Raw genomic sequence first — 20642 nt, 5'->3', positions numbered from 1 at the left:
GAGTCTCAGCTGCCGAGCAACCACGGGTCGCCAGTTACGTCAGAAAATGAAACCTAAAAGACCTCGGTATTTTGAATTTGAATGTAGTAACCGTTTTTTTGGCCACATTCTTACATATGGCGCCTTTAATGGTGAATATGTGTTCCTTAATCTAAATAAATTGTGTCAAATATCAATATTCTCCTTGTAGTATCTGATCAAGCTGATTTATGGCTCACCTCTGGGGTCCACAGGTTAAAGGTCAAATCATCCCAAAACTAGAGTCACTAGAGTTTTAATCCCAGGACACATTCTGAAATAATCCCTTTACATTTCCTAAAAACAGCTCACTGTAGTCTGTGTGTTAAGAGCTGGAGGGGGGGGGCAGAGGGCGAGACCCTTCAACTGTGCTTTGTTTTAATCCTGCTTTACATAATGGAGACAAGACATGCTTCAGCGAGGCCTGGGCGACTGCGTGCAGCTGCACCGTGCTCTGTAATCCAGGCATCTGGGTCACAAATACCTCAGAATGAGCCCTGTCTCCATCCACCATCGAGCCACTACACTTTGCTACCAAATCAGATCAGAAAACACGCATTGGTTAATGACTGAGAGAGTTATTAACATGAAAACACAGAGAAATGACGAGTGAAAGTTTTCCTTTCTCTTATCCCCGATCAACCACACGGCCGTTATAGTACGCAGCCTAGCTTTCCCCAGTCTGCAGCCCTCACTAGTGCGGCCGTTCTCCCCGTTTCCATTCTCCATCAGCTCGCGCTCAAACAGCAAGTGGTGCACAGAGTCAGGTCCGTGTGCCGGGCTCGACAACAGTGACACACAATGTGAGTATTTGTTGTGTCGATGTAGAAGCGAGTAGAAGCAGCGAGTAGAGCAGTTATGAGAGTGGTGTGTAGTTACTGTGTGTTTTAAATGAAGTGGAGAAGATGTCTGGTGTTTTAGAGGCAGAGCGTCTGGTCCGTCCTATGACGGTGTATTACACTCTTAGAAATAAGGGTTCCAAAAGGGTCCTTCTCTGCAAAGGCTGAGGGAACATTTGCAGATTTGAGATTAAAAGTGGCAAATCAATAAGAAAATAAAATTGCAGATTTATTTATAAAAAAGTCAGAAAAATAGGCTAGTATTTTGTTTTTCAAGGAACTACATCTACTCTTCTTGTAGACTTGCTACTTTTAATCTCATACATCTGCTAATTTATTTTCTCGTAGATTTGCTACTTTTAATCTCAAATCTGCAATTTCTTCTCGTAGATTTGCTACTTTTAATCTCATAAATCTGCGACTTTATTTTCTCGTAGTTTTGCTACATTTGATCTCGTAAATATGCAATCTCGTAAAAGTAGCAAAACTTTTTTCTCGTAGTTTTGCTTCTTATGATCTCATAAGTATGCAACTTTATTTTCTCGTAAATTTGCTCATTTTTAAATTTCAAATCTGCACATTTTTTTCTCGAAATATTACTCCACTGCCTCAGGTCCGTTTTTTTTTCATACTTGGCCCTAATTCGCCGTCGTAGGTGCCTTCCTGTCTAACATATGTATGATATTATTATAAGATATAAGAAGTGCAAGCTTTCATCGTAAATTAACTTCTACTTCAGTTAAGACTCACAGTATCACTCTCTGTAGAAAGTTAAGATCTAGAGTGTAAAATATTGATAGTAAAAGTTGGAATTTCATGTTTGTACATGGGTGAGTTATGTACATAGGGACTTTTACTTAAGTAATAGTATTTAAAAAAAATACTTAAACTTCTACCAAAGTAAGATACTTGTACTTTTAAGGTACTTTATACAAGACTGTTATAAATAAATAAATATAACCTCTATTTGGCAGCGAGAGAAGAAAAGGTCAACTCCTGTCAACAACTCACAGTTTTCCTTTCACAACATCAGCAGTGTTTGATTTTAACCAGTGTTGCCTGTAACTGTATCGTGTCGTGATCTCCCCGTCGAGCTTGACTCCCAGTTTTACCTCTGCAGAAAATGGAGCCGTGCTTCTTGGTGAAAACGGGCTAAAATCTGTGTGTGAAGTGTCTCAGACAGAGAGCTGTGACGGTGACGTGGTGCAGCCTGGTACGATTGCCTGCTCGACCCCCCCCTTCTACCCACAATCCTCCCTGTGCCCTTCTCATGTCATGAAGCCTGCGATACAAAGATTGTATTAATGCAAATTAACATTTTGTTTGGGTTTCCTTTGCTCCTCTTTTCTAACGCTTCTTCATTTCAGACGTAACGCTGATTTTTCCTTCCTCAAAGTGTTCATTATTTAAAAGCGCTCGCATGCCCGACCCTAATCTGATAAATGTACGCTTTCAACCTTTAATTAGCTTTCTTTGGCCTGATTTCAATAGCCAACCTGTGCATGTGTAGCTGCACTGTCCCTGCACACAAGGAGCCTGTTAGCCTGTTAGCATGTTAGCCTGTGAACATGAAGCATCACCTGTTCATGATGACATCAGAACAGAACATGGGGAAACAGTGGCTCAGTGTGACTTAGAAACATTAGACACAGTGGTTGTGCGAGGGTGAGAAATACCACACGTGACCCATCACAGTAAACACAAGGTCAGCAGAGAGTTAGCTAGAGTTAAGTGTCAGATACGGGCTAACGTTTAGCCTTGAAGTGTACAAAACTGTCTTTTATACCTCCAAATTCAGGTTTTACTTCATTCGGAGCGGTTCCTAATTGTTAATATACTGAATGAGAGTGAGAGTACTGAGACATAGCATGCTAGCTCTCGCTGAAAACATAGCTGCCAGCAGTGGACACAAGGAAAAAACAGATTTCAGCCAAAATCTTACCATAGAAAAACAATGCCTGCTTAAGTCTATGATAGCTGCATGTTTATTTTGCCTTTAGATTCTAGACTGTATATATTACAGAAAAAAACTGGTGATGTGTCGCTTTGAAATTTCACTTATTAGCGATTAGCACATTAGCGGTTAGCGAACACGACAGCACGCAGCAGTTGTTGGTGCACTACTGCTTCCATCAGTTGCTCCAACTGATGCTAATTCTGTGACTTTGGTGGTTTGAAATCCTTTGTTTTGGATTTAGCAAAGTGACTCAAAGTTAGCGAACTAGGCAGATTCAGAGCAGGAGCTCCTGTTTGTTTGTCGGTGTGTTAGCTAGCAACATAGTTAGAAAAGTCACTAACGGATTTGGATGACATTTTCAGGAAATGTCCGCAATGGGACCAGGAACAAGTGTTTAAATTTTGGGCGATAGTTTAGACGCTATCCCTGGTTACAACACTCGCTGTCTGACCCAGGCTCGACAGCAGGGTGTGTTTTGTAGGCACTGAGCTGCCTTGGTGGAGGTCTGCGCTCTCCGAGTGCTTTTCTAGCTTTTCCTATGGTCTTATGGTGCAGGAGATTTAGTGGGTTAAAAACGTCAGAATTCCAGCATGAAAAGGCCGTCTAACTGCCAGATAAAGTAATGAACACACTCTAAAGATATCTTAGATGTTACGATGAGCAGAGGCAAAATAACCTATTTTCTTAAATTTGACTTTTAAAGAAGGAAAACAAAGTGACTGACCGGACCAGTGCTGGGGTTAAACAAGGGCAGGTGTTTCCAGCAGTGGTGGTTGCTCCAAGTGGTTGTGGCTTTGTGGTCCAACACGTGTGTGTTGACTTTCTGTAGGAAGGCGAGTGAAAACACATATAGGCTTAGAATTAGAGCAGAAGACTGGAGCTTAAGTTACACTGACACAGGTGATTCTAATGAGTAATCACAGCAACTGCACAGGAAGTCTATTATCCAGCATCGGGAAAACAGGAAGACTACAAAATAAAAGCATCGACATTAAACCCCCACCGCTAACCTGATTTTTATTTTTTTATTTAATCATTTATATGTTTTATGATTTATTTTCTTTAACATGAGTATAGCACCTGGATCCAAGGATGTACGTAATTACACAAAACTGACTAACATACGTACATTTTCATTCCACAGCCGCGTCCGCGGAGGTGGGCGACAGCGTCGCCACAGCGTCTCACGGTGTCTCACGTGAAGACGAGGGGCACCTCGGTACTGTACGCCTCCTGTCTTTGTCGCGCTTTTTTCCTTTTACAGCTGCTTATGCCATTGATTTATGCTTAGAATATTATTTTCAGAATAGTTTGACATTTTGAGGGGGGAAAAAAATGCAGATCTGCATTCTGTGTGCATGGGTTTCCTCCCACAGTGCAAAAACATGCAGATTTTGGGATGAGGCAAATTGGACACTGTAAATTGACTGTAGGTGTGAGTGAGTGGGTTTGTTACCCTGCCTTTGACCTCTGACCCTCATGTGGAGGATACAGCAGTAGAAGATGAATGAATGCAGATCTGCCTTTAACCAACCAGCTGCTCTTGTGTTTGTCATCGTGTGTGAAATGAAGCTTACCACCTTTTTTTTTCTTTCAGCAACATGATTTGGAGTTTTAGTTCCTCTTTGTCCGTACTTGCTTTCGATGGTGACTACTCTGCAGACTACACTTATTCTAACGTTTTCTGCGTAAGCTTATAGGGCACGGCGTATGATGTGGGCCTGCTATTGATTTCTTTGCAGTGAGTGAGTGTATTCATCGATGCAATGAATGACTGAAACTCATTACTGATCATGCTCTCGTTGTCTTCTCGTGTGTCTCATCATCATCAGCAGCAGCAGCAGGAGGAGCAGCAGCAGCAGCAGCGTCCACAGGTAGGCTGTTTTATGTCGTATATCGATCCCGCTCAGATTTATTTACAGCAGGAGATAAATATGAATACACTCGCATCGGAAAAAAAGCAACAAGCTTTTTCTCCGCTACTACTTTAAATATGGTTCTTTTTAGATTGCATTGGTAAAGGAGTACACTTACACTTTTAGAGGTTAAAGGCGCCATATGTAAGAATGTGGCCAAAAACGGTTACTACACTGAAATTCAAAATACAGAGGTCTTTTAGGTTTCGTTTTCTGACGTAACTGGCAACCCGTGGTTGCTCGGCAGCTGAGATTCTACTGACTGCAATGATTGGTAGATGGCGGTAGGTGGCGCCACATGCCAAAACATGATTTCAAAACATAAACGTGATTTGCAGTCTGCAAAATATATTTTTTAATGCAAATATTTTGGCTGTACTGTTGTTGTTGGTGAGTTGTTTTTTTTACAGCCAGTTGCTTTAGATTTATAACATAATGCACATTTAAATGTCATTTTTTTTTCAATCAAATTTGAATTCAAGTGATGCATTAATGAACTAAATGAACCACTCAGACATTGATCGCTGTATTTAACAATTATAAAGTGCTTTTTGGGTGCAACATAAAACAGAAAAGAACACACAAATATAGTCATTTTTAACAGTTATAACAAGGACTATTCATTTAGTATGATTTTTGCACTGACGTCACATTTTTAAAAGTTTACCGTGAAGATGCACATATTATTTGTCTGTCGTTCACTGGAATGAATCATCTGCCATCTGTCAGCCCAGTGTCGTGCATTAGTCTCCATGTCCATGTCATTTTATTTTCTTGTGAACACGTTTTTTTTTTTATCTTTTCCTTTTAAATAAAACCAATCACCATGGATCACTTCTCAGTTCACGAGTCTTGCACACCACGTTATACAGATATTTTTTTTCTTCCGCTCAGTGAAACACAAGAGGAAATCACTTTTTCTTTCTTTCTTTCTTTCTTTCTTTCTTTCTTTCTTTCTTTCAATGGGGGAAGACGGCAAACAGGGTGCAGTGAATGTCATGATTAATCTGCTTTTCAAACAAATTAGCGCAGCCTGGTGCTGGAGTGTTTGAGTCCGATGGAGCTGCTGGAGAGGATGTTGATGACTTCATGGGAGCTTCCTGCTCCCGGGACCCAGGGAACACGGCGGCGGGAGAGTGTGGGAAGAGGCTGAGTGGCTCTCTGTGGGCCTCTGAAGACCTCAGCTGCAGGTCAGAGGTCACAGGAGATGTCCAGGCCAGCGGGGGGAGTCCAGAGTGGAGCGGAGCGGCGGACGCTCAGCGGGCGATCAGCCTGGACGCCGCGGAGTGCCTGAATGAGATGAGCAGCATCTCTGGGACGGCTTTGGTCAGGAGCACGGCTTTGGAAGACCTGACGTCCATCGGCAACAGGAGCAGTCAAGGAGAGGAGCTCGTCTCTGAAGAAGTAAACGATGGACTGACTGCTGATGATGATGCAGCAGCAGCAGCAGCTTTAGAGTCCTGCAGTAACTCCCCAGAAACACAACACACTCGTCAAAGTCCACCTCAATCTAGGTTTGATTCTCCTTCCGAGGATCTTCATCCGGCACCGAGCAGTAGAAACACGTCTGAGGAAGACAGCCTTTCACCCAAAATGCCATCTGACACGGAGGCCGAAGGCGTCAGCGGTGACTCATCGTTACACAGGGACGGTTATTCAAGGCCTGACATTTCTAATGACTCAGAGACGAGAGGCGGCGTGGCTCAGGCCACAGTTGCCGGCTCCGAGCTGCGGAGAACTCCCCCCCTAAACTCTCCAGCCCGAAAGTCTCTGGTGCCGGTGGCTATTTTCAAAGGTCTGTTTTTGCAGAACGAGTCCTCTTCAGTTTCCTCCTCCTTCCACTTGTTTTGATTTACGACGCAGCTTTCTGCTGAATGTTATGCAGCACTTCTCCCTCTGAATATGTTCTATATGGACGGTAACTTTGACCTGAGGAGACGCCTGTTGTCCTCCATCCCCCACTTTAGCTTTTTTTCTTTCATCTCTCTCATCTCCTGGTCATGCAGCCCCCACCAAAAATCTTTTTTTATTTAAGTTCCACATGGACTTGTGTGTGTGCATCATGTGTCACGTTGCATGCTGGATATTAACCCCCCACATCACCTGTTTTCACTTCATTGGATTTTCATTTTTGCCTGAACACACACACACACACACACCTGAACGCAAAAGTGGAAATGACAGATATTTAACCCTTTAAACGTGTCAAATTCTGATTTTTCCTTTTTTGTCTGTAGCTCAAGCAAAGGCGGATAATGGCTCCACAGACAAGGTATGTAAACAAGAGCCTTACTTTAGTTCTGTGTGATTTACTTGTAAAGGATCATAATTATTCATTAAGTCAGATTTTCAAAGGTTTAAAAACCCAGATTAGACAAAAATAGGTGGGTCAAAACATATAGTTATTGGCTGTAAGTGTGCCAGTAGCCAATGGATTGGCTCCATAATTGTCATTGATAATAAATGGGTGACGAAACGCACGCGACGCCGTGTTTACGTGACTCCCGATTGTTAAAATGAGTCTCTAAAGTAACGCTAAACTTTAAAAACAGAGGCGCACATACTCAGTACACAGGTACGCTGGTTATTTGTAGAGTTGCTCTTTTTCATTTAATAAACAGACCGCTCCTGTTCGACTGTAGGCGCGCTAACCGGCGCTAACGCAGCTAACGGACAAAGGAAAACAAATGAAAATGTTAAAAATAAGACCTCAACCATCCATCATAGTCATCCATAAAGACTGAAAACCGACGTCCTGCATTTATAATGTGCTTACTTATAGCGCTAACAGGTTAGCGGCTTCTGTTTTTCAATCTTTATGCTAAATAACACAGCAAATATAGATTTTTCATAGTTTCTGCAGTGGTTTAATCCATCAGCGAGTCATCAGTCATTACTTGATACAATGAGTCGACAAAGGTCAGCGTTGATCCCTTAACATTTCATCCATCAGAACCACTCCATTCGTCGCCATCATTTTTTTTTTTTACTTTGTTATCCTCATCATTCTTCTGTTTGTTGTTCACTGTCATTGGATGTTTTTCCATTTCATTTTTCCCCTCTTCATGAAAAAGACCCAAACTGCCACCTCACCAACATCTCACCTTAAAAGACCAACCATTTTCACCAAGGGCAACAAATCACCCGGCTCGCCCCGAAACGGCCACAGCTCCATCCCCATTAAATCCAGCAGCCCAGGAGTAAGTACAGAGCTCAGTTCAGGTTTTATTTATTTATTTATTTATTTATTTTTTACAAAAGGTGGAATAACTGATGATTGTTTAGTTCGATTAATTTTTATTTGAGGGGTTAAAGGAAAAATAACGACTTAAGAAGGTGCTAAGAAGCCTGAATGCACTCAAACCTTCAGTAGTTGTCAGTTAACACAAATAAGAATAAGATTTTTTACGATTGAGAGAAGCATAAGAAAGACAATTTCAAACCACTGTGTTCTTATTTTCCAGGGTGCTGCAAAATCTCAACACCCCGTCGCCAAAGTCTCTGCAAGAACTGCAGCTCAACCAGGTACGGAGCGAATATTTTACGCTCGATGACTCAATGTATTATTATTATTTGAATATTTCTCATCATATTTCTCGTGATACAGCTAAGCCCAAGAAACCTCCCACTCCAAAAAATGAAAAAGGTAAAATAAAGGAGTTGAGATTTAGAGACGCATGGCCACGCTAACACCAGTTTGGTCCACTTGTTCAGCTTTTAGTCAAGAAGGCATAGTTTATTTCTATTTTTCCTGCATGAACATCTATGTTACAAAATGTTTGAGCCGTTGCTTCTATGATTTGCCTCAGATGCGATGAGCGGACACAGCAGCCCTGGAACTCCCAAATCCCCCGCTAGCCAAGCAGCTGCTGCCAAGTCAGCGGCCGAGGCCAACAAAGTCAAGAAGGTGGCGGTGGTGCGCTCTACCCCCAAGTCACCAGGCTCGCTCAAGAGCCGCCCCCCTGCTCCTCTGGCTGCCGCCGCCGCCGCCGCCGCCGCGGCGCCAATGCCGGACCTGAAGAATGTCAGGTCCAAGATCGGCTCCACGGACAACATCAAGCACCAGCCTGGAGGTGGAAAGGTAACCTGACTGTGACTCTAGCAGTGAATCAGCAGTGAGTTTTCGTCCGTTTTCGCAACCTGTTGCACGAGAAGAAGCCACTGTGAGAGTGAAAATACCCTTTTAGGTAGTTTTCCCATTGCAGAACCAAGACTTCATGTGGCCACTTATTCCAAACACCCAATCTCACTTTGTGTAAAGTCCTGCACCGCAGGGATTTAAAGTTCCCCTTAGGAGCAATTATAAGCAAATAAATCCACCAAATCGACATAATCTGAACATAATCTTGGCTCGTTTAGTCTCATAATTCAAATCTTCGTGTTCCTCTTCTACCCAGATCTCACTAAACGCTTAAGTCCAAAATAAGTCAGCGTTAGGGTTTGATACACTTGAGATTTTAAGACCAGGTCCTGCTGCTGCTCGACGTGTGTGCACATATGCATGTGTTTGTTCTACTTGTCTGTACACTCTTAGAAATAAAGGTTCCCAAAGGGTTCTTCTACAAGGGCTGAGGTTCTACCTGGAACCATTTGCTTCTGAAAAACCCTTTCCAGAAGAAAGGGTTTTTCAAGGGTTCTCGGTAACACTAATGGTTCCAGTAAGAACCATTTTGACCCAGAGAACCCTTTAAAACCCCTTTCCTAAGGGTTTTAAAAGGGTTCTTGGTGAAACCCTACAAAAGGGTTTCAGGTGGAACCAAAAAGGCTTCTCCTATGAGGACAAGCAGAAGAACCTTATATGGTTCTACTTAGCACTTTTATTTCTAAGAGTGTAGGCTGCAGTCACCAAAAAGACTGACAATTAATTGGAAAATTAGCTAATCTCAGAGCTCATGCATCTCTGTATCAGAATCAAAATATTTCATTGATAGTCCTGACATCATGAAAGACGAAAGGTTGAGTCTAAACACTCATACTCACCAACACGCTGCTCACCGTGTTGAGGACAAATGCTTCAGTTTCCTCTCTGATTGCAGTAATTCCCCTCCTGTCATTGATTCCTGCTGTTTTTTTCCTTGTCAGTTCTGGATGAAATGAGAGAGAACTTGGTATAAACAGTTTAAAAAACAAGACAAAAGCACAGGGGGTGGTCTCGCTGCTCAGACTCGCATGCGTTTACACAAACCTCTGCAGCCAGCACGCGTCGACAGTGTTTTTGAACCCCGGCACGGTCGGTGTGTCTTGTTTGTTTACACGCTTTCTCAGCTCGTGTGTGAAATAACCGTCACATAATCACATCTACTCCTTAAAAACTCTCTAAAAGCTGACATTTTCATTCTTCCAGGTACAAGTCCTTGAGCAGAAGGTGGACTATGGTAATGTCCAGTCTAAGTGTGGCTCCAAAGACAATATCAAACATGTACCCGGTGGCGGCAAAGTGAGTAACTGAGGGATGAACTCAACGCCTGAGTATCTCTGCAGTTATGGTTATCAAAACCAACCTTTGGTGATAAACTAAACAAAATGAGTGAGATCACTTAACAGTCATTGGATTCAATAGACTTTAATAGATTATTTGACTTTGAAAGTCATGGTGCCTTTAGAAAAACGGCTTTAATGCATTAAAGCTGTCATCTGTAATATGTTAGTAGTCACCACACTGTTGAAATTGACATTATGTCATATGACTTGTCCTCCAGTCGCACATATTTTGCGCGAAAACATTGCATTTCTATCTATTTCTGAGTGTATTCACACCAGCTCCTGCTGAATCCAACACTAGTTCGTTTACTAGGAAAGTCATTTCACTTCTTCATTGCAAAGAAGCAAACTCTGGTTACGCCTAAAAAACGTAGGTCTCGGTTCGCTTCAAGTCAACCAAATGCAGGAAGTGTCCTTCAACCCAGGGCATTGTGGGCTAAACTAGTGCTGGGCACGTTAACGGCGTCAGCGTTAGCGCATGGCGCGTTTTCATAACGACTGACCGGAAAAAGACGCACGCGACGCCATGTTTACGTGACTCCCGATTGTTAAAATGAGTCTCTAAAGTAACGCTTACCTTTAAAAACAGAGGCACACATACGCAGTACACAGGTACGCTGGTTATTTGTAGCGCTGCTCTTTTCGTTTAATAAACAGACTGTTTGGCACGCTAAAAGAGCTAACGCAGCTAACTGGTAAACGGTGCCTGGACTCCGGTGCCGCGGGACGAAAACATTGCGTCACGCATGTCTTTTTCACGTCAGTTGTCATGGAAACATGCCATGCGCTAATGTGCGTTAACGTTGGCGCCGTAAGCGTGCCTAGCGCTAGCAAAACATAAGCGCGTGTAGAACGATAGCCGCTCGATAGAAATGGCTCACGGTCAGACGTTTCACTAAATCGTATCGACTATTACGCTGAATAAAAACGCCTACGACAACAAGTTTGACATTACGGATGACAGCTTTGATGCAACGAGTCAAATGTATGTGTAGTCATTATCACCTTATTTCCAACTTTTTGGGGCTGACATCCCATGACCACCTTCTTCTTCTTCTTATCCTCCTTCCGCACTTCTCGCCGTCGTTTCTGAAGAACCTTCTTGTCTCTTTTCTGCCCCCTGCAGGTCCAAATCCTGGAGAAGAAGCTGGACTTGACCAACGTCCAAGCTCGCTGCGGCTCTAAAGACAACTTAAAGCACAGGCCCGGCGGTGGCAAGGTGAGGAATATGGACACTGTTAAATAAATAAATATCCTAGCGTATATGCTCTAAATGTCTACAACACAGATGTGTTTCTTGCGGGTACAAGGACGAGCACTTTTCTGTCCAATTATGTCACAGTTTGATGGTCTCATTCTTACTCAAGGGCTCACTGACTCTAGCGCTAACGGTCTCCTTCCCTCAAATCTGCACTTTTCCAGGTTAAAATCCTTGAACAGAAGGCGGATTTTAGTAGTGTCCAGTCTAAGTGTGGCTCCAAAGACAATATGACACATGTACCCGGTGGCGGCAATGTAAGTAACTCACCTCCCAGGAAGTGAAACAGGAAGTTGTCTTTTGCTCTTCATGATCAAAAAACAGACCGTTTCAAACATGTACACAGGAGGTTCGAGTTTGGATCGATCCAACACGTCCTTCCCCTGTCCTCATTATCGTCCACAGTTCCCTCTGAAATCTTAACAACCTCTTCAGAATTGGTCCTCATTAGCAGCACAGCTGCTGTTGCTTTCTCCAGGATAACATAGTCTTTTTTTTTTTTTTTCTTCCCACATATTGACTTTCCAGGTACACATTCTTGATAAGAAGCTGGACTTAGGCTATGTGCAGTCCCGGTGCGGCTCCAAAGATAATATAAAACATGTACCCGGTGGTGGCAATGTGAGTAGATAAACGCTGCAGGTATGCAGCTGCTGCCGAAAAAAAACCACACACATACACCTCGCTGACTCTTGCTTCTACTGAATGCATCGTCTTAAAAGGAGCAGGATGTCAGAGTGCACGAAAACCTGCTGTGTGTCCGACCCGTGATCCCTCTGACTCTCACACCTGGTAACACACCCCATTAACCGCTTTATCGTTCAACTTATAAACAGGCATGAGCATTTCATAACACGAGGACTACTTTCCCACTGGGAGTTGTTTTTAGACTTTAAAGGGGACATATTATGCCCTATTTCTCCATTAGGACACCAGTTAGTTCCCTGGTGTCCTAATAAACATGTCTGTGACTTGCTTTGGTCAAAATACCATAAGGATGAAGCACCACAGCAATTCAATCACTCTGCCAAAACAGCCCTGTTCAGAACGCTCGGTTAAGTAGTATCTCTTAAGGTCCACCTTAAAAAAAAGTAAAACGAAACTTAAGGGACAGGAAATGACATCAGCCACAAAGGCTACTGGGAGCTAACAGCAGTTAGCATTTGCAAAAGTGATCATTTGCAGGCTCTAGCAGGCACATTGCCGTCATATATAACATGTATCCACTGGACAGATAAATCCTCTGAGGCTGGAAGTTTGTGTAGAACTCTGTGCTGCACCGTGGAGCCAAGGATAGAACTTTTTGTGGACGTCCGGTTTTCGCATACGGTTGCTCCCGCCTGCACTCTCGCGTGTTTTACGGACAAAGCGGAGCTCCGCGAGACAACTATTCCAGGGATTTAGCGCATTGTGACGTCTCAGTGAGCACGGAGGTCAACATCTCGTGTTTTATCTCCTGTACTTAGACTGAGGAGGACCACAAAAACATGACTGAGTCATCTTTTTTCACACTTTAAAGGGGACATATTATGCAAAATCAACTTTTTAATCATTTAAATCCTTATATTTGGGACTCTGGAGGCCCTATGAGTAGGAAAAGTGTACGCAGGTGAGTGCAGGCGAGGGCAATAGTATCCGGAAGAGCGGAAGTCGCAAAGTGTTCTGTTCTTGGCTCCACAGTGCAGCACAGAGTTCTACACAAACTTCCAGCCTCAGAGGATTTAAGTGCCCAGTAGATACATGTTTTATATGAGGGTAATGTGCCGGCAAGCGTTGGCAAATGGTCGCTTTTCCAAATGCTAACTGCTGCTAGCTGCTGGAGTCTCAGTGAAGCTGACAGTCACTCAAAAGCGTTCTGAACAGGGCTGTTTTAGCAGGGTGATTGAACTGCTGTGGTGCTTCATCCTTAAGGTATTTTTGACCAAAGCATGTCACAGACATGTTCATTAGGTTAACTTGTAGAAATAGGGTATAATATGTCTCCTTTCATTAAGATTATCTGTGTGCAGTCACAGTGTTATGTCACGCTCATGTTCTACTGTAAGCTTGATTACACTGTGGAGTCCGTGCTTGTTTGGTTTTGAGTGCATAATCTGTATTCCGAACAAACAAAAAAAAACCTTTAACCACCCAGACGAGACCCCCCTAAAACCAACACGCATGAATCCTGTACTGTGTGTGGATGTTTTATTGTTAATTGTTTTTTTTTTAATTATTCACACCGATCCAAATGTGAAGTAATTAATTGTCCCATTGAAATGTAAGAGGGAGTCTCTCCACAGAGCAACAAAGAGTCTCTATCCTTTTGCCTCTACAGCAACAAACTGTGCCTGTTGTTGTGAGATGACCTCAGCTGTGAGGCCACTGAGCGGCTTTTGTGTTAGCGACACAAACGGCTGTGACAGGAGAGACTGAGGCCAGATCGTGTCAGACTCACTTTTTTTTTTTTTTTTTTTAATCTCCAGCCAGTGCATGTTCAACAGAATACTAGGATATTTTGACCTTGTATAATCACACAGTACACATGCTTTTGTCAATCTCTGTTCCCACCATCCCTCTTTGACCACGGTTTTATTCCACGTAGGAAACTAAACTGACCAGCTTCTGTGTGTGTGTACTTGCATGTCAAAGCGGGTACTTACACGCCGATCTCTGTACCGTACCCAAATCAAAACCACGTGTTTTTCGTTTTGTTTGTTTGTCTCGTTTCCCCCTTTCGCGTCCGCAGGTTCAAATTGTGCACAAAAAGATCGACCTGAGCACCGTGACGTCCAAGTGTGGATCGAAAGGCAACATCCATCACAAACCAGGTGACAAATATCACACGTTATTCATAAATATGGTTGTTAAATGACTTGGTTTCCATCAGTGAAGGGAGCTGACTCAGGTGTTTGTGGTGGAAATACATAAAGTAATCCTATCTAACTTTATCTATAAAGCACATTGGACTGAAGTGCTGCACAGAATAATACATAAAAGGCATAAAAAGCTCAGTAATGTACTTGTTTTTGGTTGAGTTGTATGGTAACGCTTGTAATTTGGTAATAATGTGGTAATGTCATGCTATTTTCAAAGTAATATCCAAGTCATAGCTTGATAATGATAATTACTGTAGGCTTTATCTTCACATGTACACTGTAAAAAAAAAAAAGTGGAGAAAACTCAAAATTTCAAGGCAACTTGATGCAATCAATTTACAGCCCAACAAAAGATCTTGAGTTTTAAAAAAAGTTCCATCAACTAATATTATTTTTGTTAGACAAACTTGTAAGTTAGAGTTGTGCCAACTCAAAATTCTCAAACAGTTTGCTTGACAAATCTTGGCTAATAATTCAGATAATGTAAAAGATTTATTAAAAAATTAAGATTTGGAATTTTGAGTTGACACAACCCTAACTTACAAGTTTGTAAGTAATAAATATTAGTTGATGGAACTTTTTTTTAAAACTTGCAATCTTTTGTTGGACTGTAACTTGGACTTTTCTTTTTTACAGTGTATAGCCTTTGGTGAATCCAAATTGAGTCAGACTAGGAGTGAACTCCACAGTAATGACATCAGCTACACCAGTAAAATGCCACTGAATCAATAATGGATCGCTGTTAGTAATAGGTGTTACCTTCACTGATGATGTCAATGACGATCTTTTTTTTGTCAGGCGGTGGAAACATTGAGATCAAAAACGAGAAGGTGGACTTCAAGGTCCAGTCTAAGATCCGCTCCCTTGACAACATCGGCCATGTTCCTGGAGGTGGACAGAAAAGGGTAAACAAATGTTTAAAAAAACAACTTCTTCATTATATTATCGTGCTCTTCCTGTTCTGCCAGCTGTAACAGAAACACCTAAAGATATATGCTGGGTTTCCGCTCACATATCGTACCTTAAAGGCTTTACAAATTTACTCTTTTTATTATTGGGTGTTGACATTTGTTCCTGCATGTGCAGTGTTAAGACGCCTGAAGGCAACGCTGTGGGGGCTGATATACCTCCTCTGAACCACATTACCATTTATTATATACTTCCTAATTGTCTCCTGCAGTGACGACTGAAGCACATCATTAATTTAATGTGTATAATTTATCGTTGGAGAGGGCGGAGCTGGAGATCAGATCTCTACGGCGTATACTAAACATGTTGCGCGAGTGTAATTTACGTACAAAAGTTTTTTTTTTTAGTGTAAAAAATATATATATATATATATATTTTATTTTTAATTATTATTTTTCACAAAAACTAAAATAAAAATAATAATAAAAAAGTACAAAAGTCTAGTTAAATACTGAGCGCAACTAAACAACAGCAACAAAAAACAAACCTTTCATTCATCTTTCATCCTTTCCTCCATTATTTTATCCAAGCTTCTGCACTGTAAAAAAAAAGAAGAAAACTCAGAATTTCAAGGCATCTTGATGCAATCAATTTTTGAGTTTACAGCGAAACTAAATATCTGGAGTTGTTAAAAAAGTTCCATCAACTAATTTTTATTTTGTTAGACAAACTTGTAAGTTAGAGTTGGGCTAATCTTGTTCAGATAATGTAAAATTTAAAAATACAATTTTGAATTTTGACTTGGCACAACTCTAACTTACAAGTTTGTCTAACACAATAATATTAGTTGATGGAACTTTTTTCAAAAACTTGCAATCTTTTGCTGGGCTGTAAACTCAAAAATTGATTGCAGCAATTTGCCTTTTTTTTTTTTTTTTTTTACAGTGCGTCTTCTCCATAAACCATCAGTTTTTATACAATTTTCTGTTTTGTTGTATATCATTTTTGCCTTTTTTATACATTGTGTTGCATTTTTTGCATTTTTGAGTTCTGTTTTGATTTTCTTGCACGCCTTGTCCATTCCCCCTTTCCTTTTTGCCCGGGGCCTCCTCTGTAGAGGGAGAAGGGGAAGGAAAGAGAGGGGAGCAGCTCAGACAGCCCCTCACTCCCCTCCCCCGCTGTCACCCCCCCTCAGTCACCTCAGACTGTCCCTTCAGCGCCCAACACACCCATCCTGACGAACCCCCACATAAAGATAGAGGACTCCTGTAAGTACTCGTGAAACAAGTGGTGTGAACATACACTATAAAAAAAAAGTTGAGAAAAACTCAAAAACAAACGCAGTGTGATGTCAATTCTTTTTATAACGTCTTAGCTAACGACAACTGTGTCACACAGGCTAAAAGTATGTGGACGTGAAAACACGACACCCGTATGCGAATGAGGTCGATGTTGCTGGTGACACAGAGCTGGAAAATAAAAAAGTGACCTCCATCTTCCATTAGGATCTGCATAATTCTCTACTACACTGTAAAAAAAAGAAAACGTTGAGAAAACTCAAAATTTCAGGGCAAATTAGTGCAATCGGGTTTTTGGGTTTACAGCCAAACAAAAGATCTCAAGTTTTTTTTTTAAAGTTACATTAACTAATATTATTTTGTTAGACAAACTTGAAACTAAATTCAAAATTGTATTTTTTATTTAATTTTTAAATTATCTGAACACGATTAGTTAGTCAAACCATTTGAAAACAGCGTTTTGAGTTGGCACAACAGTACACAAGTACAGAATTATATTAGTTGATGGAAACATTTTTTTTAAAACTCAAGATCTTTTGTTGGGCTGTAAACTCAAAAATTGTCAAATTGAAACAGTAAGTTGCCTTGAAATTTTGAGCTTTCTTTTTACAGTGTATAATGTCAACTTTAAAGCAATTTCACTGTTGAAAGTTTGATCATATTTAGTCAGTCAGATCCTCCATAGAAATATCAGTAATTGAATTGGGGACTGGAATTAGAAATTTGAAAGTAATCAGCGCAGAATTGGATGTACATTTAATGTATTTGTATAAAAGTGAAAAAAAAAAAAAAAAAATGCATTCCAGTTTATTTCTGTAGGTTGTTCATGTCAAATTTCAAGTAAATTTACCTCTAGATTTTTGTGGAATTTTAAATGAAGTGTCATTTGAAAGTGACAGGAGCCAGAATTGGACGTGTATTTACTGTATTTATGACACTTCAGGTGACTGTGATGATACCTAGCATCGCCACCTGGTGACTCCACTAGTGTTTTCTGTATTTTTAAACGATTCACTTTCCGCACTTTTGACCCTCCCTTGTGATCCGCCCTCGCAGATTGAGAGCCACAAACTGAGCTTCCGCGAGACGGCCAAGGCCCGCACTGACCACGGCGCTGAGATCGTCTCTTTGGAAGACTCCCCCCATCAGCTTAGCACTGTGTCCTCCTCCGGCAGCATCAACATGGCCGACTCTCCGCAGCTCTCCACGCTGGCCGACCAGGTGTCCGCCTCTCTGGCCAAGCAAGGCTTGTGAATGCACCACCTCCCCCCCACCATGACCCCCCCCTCCCCCCCCCCACTCTCTCTCCACCTGCACCTCAAAAACATGACCACGTAGAGGAGTTGTGATGCCTTTCCTCATTGTTTTCACAGGACTTATTTTTAGCTATCCGTCACTTGTTGGTCCTTCACTAATCTTTGAAAACTGTTCTTGAGCCATTAATGATGAACTAATGCGGATTAACAAATGTATTTAATTTCTCTCTGTTATCTCTATATTTGTTATTATTTCTGCCCATTAGGAGATAAAGCCCCCCCTGAATCTGATGAATCGTTATTTATCTCTACACATATCGAGGTTTATTTAATTAAGACTTTGTTTCCCTGTCACAGCTATGGTTTAAAGTCCATTTTAATTAGTGTCCTCTTTATTTTTAAGGGAGAATAAAAAAAAAAAATAGGTGGAATATCAGTGTAGAAAACGGAGGCTGTTGTGGTTGAGTTTGAGGGGACAGTTACAGATTTATGGTGACGGCCGTGGCGAAGGAAAGACGCGAAAAAAGAAAAGTAAGAAAAATGTTCTCACCAAAGCAGGACAAATGGTGTCAGAGCTCACTGCTGTCTTCGCTTTGTAGTTCTGACGTTGGTAAAAACACTGCTTGAGCTGCTGCAGGTGACAGGGATGTGACCTGGATTTAAAAAAATAACAACAACAACAACAAAAAAAAAATCAACAAAAACAGAACGGCTAGAATAGACATTTTGTTTTGTGTTGGGCACAGTTTTATAATCGTATTCTGTGGATATATGACATGTATTTGATATGAAGAAACATTTGTATTGTGCCTGCTACTGTCGGTGTTTTTTTTTTGTTTTGTTACCGCTCTATTGTAAATGCGCTAAAGCTTGTAACCTTAAGGCGTTAAAAGTGTAACTGTCATGTCCAAATTATCAAGAAGCAGAATGAGTTCATAATTAATTCCAGTATTCAAACTGCTGTACGCACTTAAAATTTTAAAGCTAGCTACTGTAGAGTAAGTGCAGTTCAGTCTCAAAGCTAGGTGAGCTAGCTTTAGCCAAACAGAGGCCACTTATGAGATGTTGCTAAACGGCTACAACGGCTATTTGGCGTTTAGCTAATGTTAACACAAGTGTAGAAGACGACTCATGAAGTTGTTAGCTAACATTACCTTTCATTATCTCACGTCGGTGAGCATTAGCTATCAGAAGCTAGGTGAGCTAGCTTTAGCCAAACAGAGACCACTTATGAGATGTTGCTAAACGGCTACAACGGCTATTTGGCGTTTAGCTAATGTTAACACAAGTGTAGAAGACTCATGAAGTTGTTAGCTAACATTACCTTTCATTATCTTGCGTCGGTGAGCATTAGCTATCAGAAGCTAGTGGTCTTACCAGGCTATTTTAAGTAAATGTGCATTTTTCAGTTCATTAATTCAACTTTATGTTGTTTTTTCCTCTAACGTTGCGCTTTAAAGGTTGGTTTCTTAACCTGTGCTCATGTGAGGGCAAACCTTTTCAACATTTATTAGCCAAGTTTGACTAACTACCATAACAGATATGTGTGACGTCATTCCTACTCGTGAAAAATACAGTTTCAGATAATTGTCAGATATCTGAGATTCAGTTTTTATCCGTCAATATATTGTCACAGATATCCGTAATTAAGATGATCTACGGAACTCACTCGGATCTATAGGAATATAGCACAACATAGATGTAAACTGACACTGAAATAATAATAATTTGTCAACATTACTATAAATAACCACACATAATAATAATTTTGAGCAATTCAAACATGTTTTTCTGTCAGTGTGCTTTTTTCTTTTTTTTTTACCCGACTCTTGTAAAAATGATCTGATGCCCCCTAGTGGAGAGTCTGGGATTTGAGTCTTGAGGTGCTGAGAATACAGAACTTCTTAAAGGACAAAGATATGAATATAAAAGGCTCGTTTAAAAGTCATTGAAAAACAACTATTGTGATAGTACACAAAAAAAACATAGTAGAATTATTTAATTTTTAATTTTTGCCTCAATGGAATGACAGGCATGTCCACGTTTTTGGCTCTATAATGCATTAGACAAGATCATGAGAGGGTTTTCTGTCTTTTTTTTTGTTTACTTAAGTGCAACAAGTTATCCGTTCTCTCAATTTGTAACATGTTCCCTAAAAACACTCAAAAGAAAAACACTGCTAATGGTCCTAATATTAATCCTGGTAACTCACATACATGGGTGAATCGACTTCTTGCATGCATCTCATGTGAGAGAGCCGTCTGCTTGTTGCCTCCCTTCACAAAGTGGTCTCTTTATATATCCTGTTTATATAATGCTTTCTGGATTTGAATGGATTATGCTGGGCGTGTGTGCGAGAGTGTGTGGTCATCTTCACTCATAGGTCAGGCTAAAGTCATTTGCAAACATAGATATAAAACGTCATTTATCTCTATCGTTGCAAAGACACATCTTTGATTTCAAGAAACACGTAGGATTTAAAAGGGCGAATCTGCATGCGACATAAAAAAATTCGAATTTTTGCTCCCCGAGAGTGTTTGTGGGACGGCAGTTGTGTGTCGTTTAAAAGTTAGTGTGCTTCAGTGGGTCCTCAGGTCACTGCAGTAAATCACAAGGCATCACCTTTTCCGTTTCCCCCGGGTTTTCCTTTTCGACGCTGTACAGTTGTGGAAAATGTGATCGTTCTCGTTGCCGTGCATTTGATCAATAACTGGTTTATGATGATTCTCGTTGCTGTATATGTGTATTTGAAAATAAATGCTATGAACTCAGTTGGGTGTGCGCGTGAATGACAAAAATCACTCCACGTGCGATACTACAGACACACACACACGCACACAAAATTCCTAACA

The 20642-nt window shown here is 41.1% G+C and overlaps 2 protein-coding genes and 1 long non-coding RNA gene across 11 annotated transcripts in view; all 3 read left to right on the top strand.

Annotated features, from left to right (window-relative positions):
- The window catches only part of mapta (microtubule-associated protein tau a), a 29108-nt gene extending 11376 nt beyond the window's left edge, over positions 1–17732 (top strand). For 3 of the 9 annotated variants that reach the window (XM_083903637.1, XM_083903635.1, XM_083903636.1), the window contains exons 3-18: positions 1978–2070; positions 3959–4033; positions 4647–4688; positions 6968–7002; positions 7805–7930; positions 8195–8255; positions 8338–8376; positions 8540–8811; positions 10075–10167; positions 11338–11430; positions 11634–11726; positions 11998–12090; positions 14198–14279; positions 15126–15232; positions 16354–16504; positions 17591–17732. In XM_083903637.1, the coding sequence (XP_083759763.1) occupies positions 1978–2070; positions 3959–4033; positions 4647–4688; positions 6968–7002; positions 7805–7930; positions 8195–8255; positions 8338–8376; positions 8540–8811; positions 10075–10167; positions 11338–11430; positions 11634–11726; positions 11998–12090; positions 14198–14279; positions 15126–15232; positions 16354–16504; positions 17591–17595 (1460 nt within the window). In that variant the 3' untranslated portion in view covers positions 17596–17732. The remainder of the gene's footprint in view (positions 1–1977; positions 2071–3958; positions 4034–4646; positions 4689–6967; positions 7003–7804; positions 7931–8194; positions 8256–8337; positions 8377–8539; positions 8812–10074; positions 10168–11337; positions 11431–11633; positions 11727–11997; positions 12091–14197; positions 14280–15125; positions 15233–16353; positions 16505–17590) is intronic. The other 6 variants (XM_083903638.1, XM_083903640.1, XM_083903639.1 and 3 more) reach the window with 6 other exon arrangements.
- Positions 5350–6917, top strand: LOC310938979 (uncharacterized protein). Its single transcript, XM_083903645.1, has one exon. It carries the CDS (start codon positions 5820–5822, stop codon positions 6579–6581), a length of 762 nt encoding a protein of 253 aa, XP_083759771.1. The 5' UTR covers positions 5350–5819; the 3' UTR covers positions 6582–6917.
- Positions 17733–17785: 53 nt separating the features above from the next.
- Positions 17786–20561, top strand: LOC310938980. Its single transcript, XR_014593037.1, has 2 exons — positions 17786–18988; positions 19159–20561. It is a non-coding gene; the product is annotated as an uncharacterized lncRNA (long non-coding RNA).
- Positions 20562–20642: the final 81 nt, after the last annotated feature.

The sequence above is a fragment of the Microchirus variegatus genome (genome assembly GCF_963457635.1).
Source record: "Microchirus variegatus genome assembly, chromosome: 17".
Classification (NCBI taxonomy): Eukaryota; Metazoa; Chordata; class Actinopteri; order Pleuronectiformes; family Soleidae; genus Microchirus; species Microchirus variegatus.
Note: the sequence above shows the minus strand (reverse complement) of the source record. Positions and strands in the feature narration are given on the sequence as shown.